Raw genomic sequence first — 3,724 nt, 5'->3', positions numbered from 1 at the left:
ATTTAAATATTGCTACTACTGCTTCTTGATCATCTGCAGATAAAAGCATTTGTTGAAGATGGTTATTCCTCACTGCAGGAACGTTGGAAAGTGAGGAGAGAGCCTCATTCTGGTCCATGCATTTTTGCAGTAAATAGTTTTTTGCAGGTCACCTAATAATTTGGTAAGTCAAACTATATTTGAACTCACATGTCACGATCTCATATCATGGCAGGCAACTTTTTAGGCTTTACATGAAAGGTTGCAATTTTTTTTCTTGTTTTTATCGTGAACTAAGTGCTGCTTGGGAGCCAAATTAATGGTTCTTCTAGCTGAATGGAGCCAATTGATCTGGCTCACCGAAAAAACTCGGAATGCACATCCCTACTACCAGAAGCATGGCTTTCATTTCTATAGAAACTCTGACAGACCCCGCCCATTATATTTTCTGCATTCTGAACGTGGAAGGTACTCTAGCGATACATTTAATTTCTGATGAAACATGAGTGACCCAGTGACGTCAAAGATCAGCCTTTGTAAAACTCAGTTTTTCTGACCCTGGTCTTGTATCTGCCCTGTGTACTGGTTATGTGTTTGTAGGCTACAATAAGCACCTTTTAGTTAGTTTCAATCCTGGGATCTGTTGACAGAAAATAGAGAAACAAAGACAGTCAAGACTAGATTCTGGTGGTAAGCTGCACAAGAAGGTGAGTGAGATTTTTTATTGGGACTCATTTGTTTAATTTTGATGAGAGGACTTAGTACATCATATTACAGTATTGATCATGTTTACAAGTTTCCAAATGTTATTTTGGAAAACCTCATCATACATATTGGGACATTTTGGTCTGATATAGTTACAGTTCAGTTCAAAATAAAAGTTTGTCAGATATCTTCTGACATTTTTAGAGCTAATATTTTCAGACCAAGCATTTTTTGGGAGTCCTAAAACGTTAAACCTATTGCCAACCACAAGAAATAAGCTACTAATACAGACTATACATACCGTGTAATGTGAGGACTTATTACATCATATTACATTAATGGGACATAGGTCAAATATAGTGACAGTTAACTTCAAAATGAAAGTTTGTCAGATATTTTCTGATGTTTTGGGGGGGGGGGGTCCTAAAGCTTTTAGCGTATTGCCGAGCACTAGAAATAAGTTACAGATGTATTTATTTATTCATTAATTTATTTAATAAATGTGCAAATGTTGACACAATAGTTGTTTTGTCACAGGCTGGCCATGGTTGGAAGGGGATTCCTGGGTTGCTTCATCCTGTGTGTGTCCCTGGCCTCAGTATGCGCTATAAAAGGAACCCTTAATTCAATAGATGATCTCAGGGACATAGAGTTTGGTCACACCTTTCCTCGACACGGCCTCATGCTGCTACACTGGCTAGCCAACAACATTCACATTGACAACAACGGCAACATGAGACTCAATTTCAACCCAACCAGGGGAGACTATGGCATTCATTTCTATGGAAACGCTGATAATCCCCATCCATTACCTATTCTGCCCCGTCAACGTGGAAGTTACTACTCACTAGGGAATCTTGTTGGCAATAACAACAATGGCGCTATGGCACTTCCTTATTATGTAACTCAAAGATTCTACAACTCAAGGGGAACTGAGAACAACAGGGACAGGGTCATACTCAGAGTTAGGGAGGAAGAGTCCAATCAGTTCATAGTAGACGAGGTCTATGTCACACAGCACTATCCACCAAATGGAAACAGAGGAAGTGCCTACGATCCAGACAATACATACCGTGTCAATGTCAGCCTCCTTAGACAAATCCAACGTCTACCAACCATTAACCTAAATGATATTCCACAAACATATCATGTAGAGATCAACCACAACATTCTGGAGCATCTGGAAAACATCTGGGACACACCTGGTCTGGCACTTCTTCTGGCTATTGTATTGTCCTTTACACGTCCCAATATCAAAGGTTCAGGTAGACCACGAAGGCTTAGGGCAGATGAAACCCAGTGTGACATGGAGGATAAGGATAATACATTGTTTAAGCTTGAGGTGAAAACCACAGATAGAGGAAAAGCCAGGATCATCTGGAGTGGGATCCCCAAGAGGCTATTAGACCAGGGTGTAATGGTGGTTCTTCATAGGAACAATAACAGTGACAGTAAGAGCGAGCTGGACAGATCATCAGTCGGGGGCCAAGCCTCTGGGAGCTATAACACCTCAGTACCCCTTAACCCTGGTCTCCAGGTCAGGCTCCATAAGGAGGTAAAAAATTGGTGGAATTACTTGGGGTTTGGGTCCACAATCGGAGAGGAGATCTGGAGAGGTTCTGAGTTTCACAATGCCAACAGAGAGATTCCTGTTGATATTAACGGACATGACGCCAGTCTGCAGCTCTTCGTAAAGGATGGAAAGGCCTGCGCTCGCCTGTACGTAAAGAAAGCCTTCACTGCCTGGAAGAAAATGTTTAATAACTCCTGGGTTGGGTTCTACTCTTCAGACAGCAAAGACACCCAAGAGTATAATACCTACCAATGGCAATGGGCTGTAAATTTCTCTGAGGAAAGCCGCTCTGATTGTGCAGATATACCTGGGTATGATGTCTATGTGTATGAGTCTAGTATGACCATGTCTCCTGGGGTCCAGGCCAGATTCATACTGGAGAAATCTGGGGGTGAAAAGGCACGCACTCCACCCTGGGAGAGACTTGTCCAGGGGTGAGCTCACCTGATAACATGATCTATGATGTTGATATTCTCATTTTTAGCTGCTTGTGTAATTGCTTTTGTTTAACATTCATGTACCCTGCTTTTCATTTTGTTTATTTTAGTTGCTAATCTGTGTAAAGTGTAAAAGAGAATCTGTTCCCAAAAATCCCTTCTGTTCCTCTTTCATTGCTATTTTGAGGGGATGACTACAGGCTGGTGGTGTGGGTGGATGACTTGACCTGTCCTCATGACAAATCATTCAGTACATKACATTTTATGTTTCTCTTTGTGATGTATCATGGGCTGGAGATGTTTATATGGAAAGGGGGGATACCTAGCCAGTTGCACAACTGAATGTATTCAACTAAATGTATATTCCGCATTTAATCCAAACCCTCTGAATCCACGTCATCGGCGCCCGGGAAGCAGTTGTTGAGGGTTAACTGCCTTGCTCAAGGGCAGAACGGCAGATTTTTCCACCTTGACGACCTGGGGATTTGAACCAGTAACCTTACTGGGTTGCTGGCCAAATGCTCTTATCCACCATGCTACCTGCTTTTTTTGTTTCTGTTTGTTGGTGTTAATTTTTGTGTTTTGTGCAAAATCTATGAAGGTATAATCACAAAAAAAGCTATATGATAAATTCAAGATAAAATCTTCAATAAAAACCTAAGAAAAACTAACAAAATTGTGGAGTTTTAATCATCCCAGGATTCACTCTTGAGCCCTTCAATTATATGCTCATGAAAGATGAGTGTGAAAAGATGACTGGGATTATGATGGAGCTGGACAATGGTGATTTTCTGACAAATCTCATATCAGTAGTCAGTCACTGAAGTCGACCTACAGTGGTTTCCATACCTATTCACACTATGGTTTGAAAAATGAATCAGCCATGACCCACCAGCCAGTCCTGACCCACCATTTAGGAAAGTGAAACACATAACGTAAGGTCAGCCCAGAGGGGTGGGGAACTCCATCACCATGAACCATTTACATTTACATTTAAGTCATTTAGCAGACGCTCTTATCCAGAGCGACT

At 41.4% G+C, this 3,724-nt stretch overlaps 1 protein-coding gene across 1 annotated transcript; it reads left to right on the top strand.

Annotated features, from left to right (window-relative positions):
* Positions 1-419: 419 nt before the first annotated feature.
* On the top strand, positions 420-3,309 carry LOC112075210 (uncharacterized). Its single transcript, XM_024142236.2, has 2 exons — positions 420-686; positions 1,222-3,309. The coding sequence occupies exon 2, from the start codon at positions 1,229-1,231 to the stop codon at positions 2,693-2,695; it is 1,467 nt and encodes a 488-aa protein (XP_023998004.1). The 5' UTR covers positions 420-686; positions 1,222-1,228; the 3' UTR covers positions 2,696-3,309.
* The last annotated feature ends 415 nt before the right edge of the window (positions 3,310-3,724 follow it).

The sequence above is a fragment of the Salvelinus sp. IW2-2015 genome, unplaced genomic scaffold, assembly GCF_002910315.2.
Source record: "Salvelinus sp. IW2-2015 unplaced genomic scaffold, ASM291031v2 Un_scaffold3032, whole genome shotgun sequence".
In the NCBI taxonomy this organism is placed as follows: Eukaryota; Metazoa; Chordata; class Actinopteri; order Salmoniformes; family Salmonidae; genus Salvelinus; species Salvelinus sp. IW2-2015.
The sequence above is the reverse complement of the archived record's forward strand: the minus strand, read 5'-3'. Positions and strand labels throughout refer to the sequence as shown.

Coding starts and splice junctions, on each gene's coding strand:
- LOC112075210 (XM_024142236.2), top strand. CDS start 1,229: ATGGTTGGAAGGGGATTCCTGGGTTGCTTCATCCTGTGTGTGTCCCTG.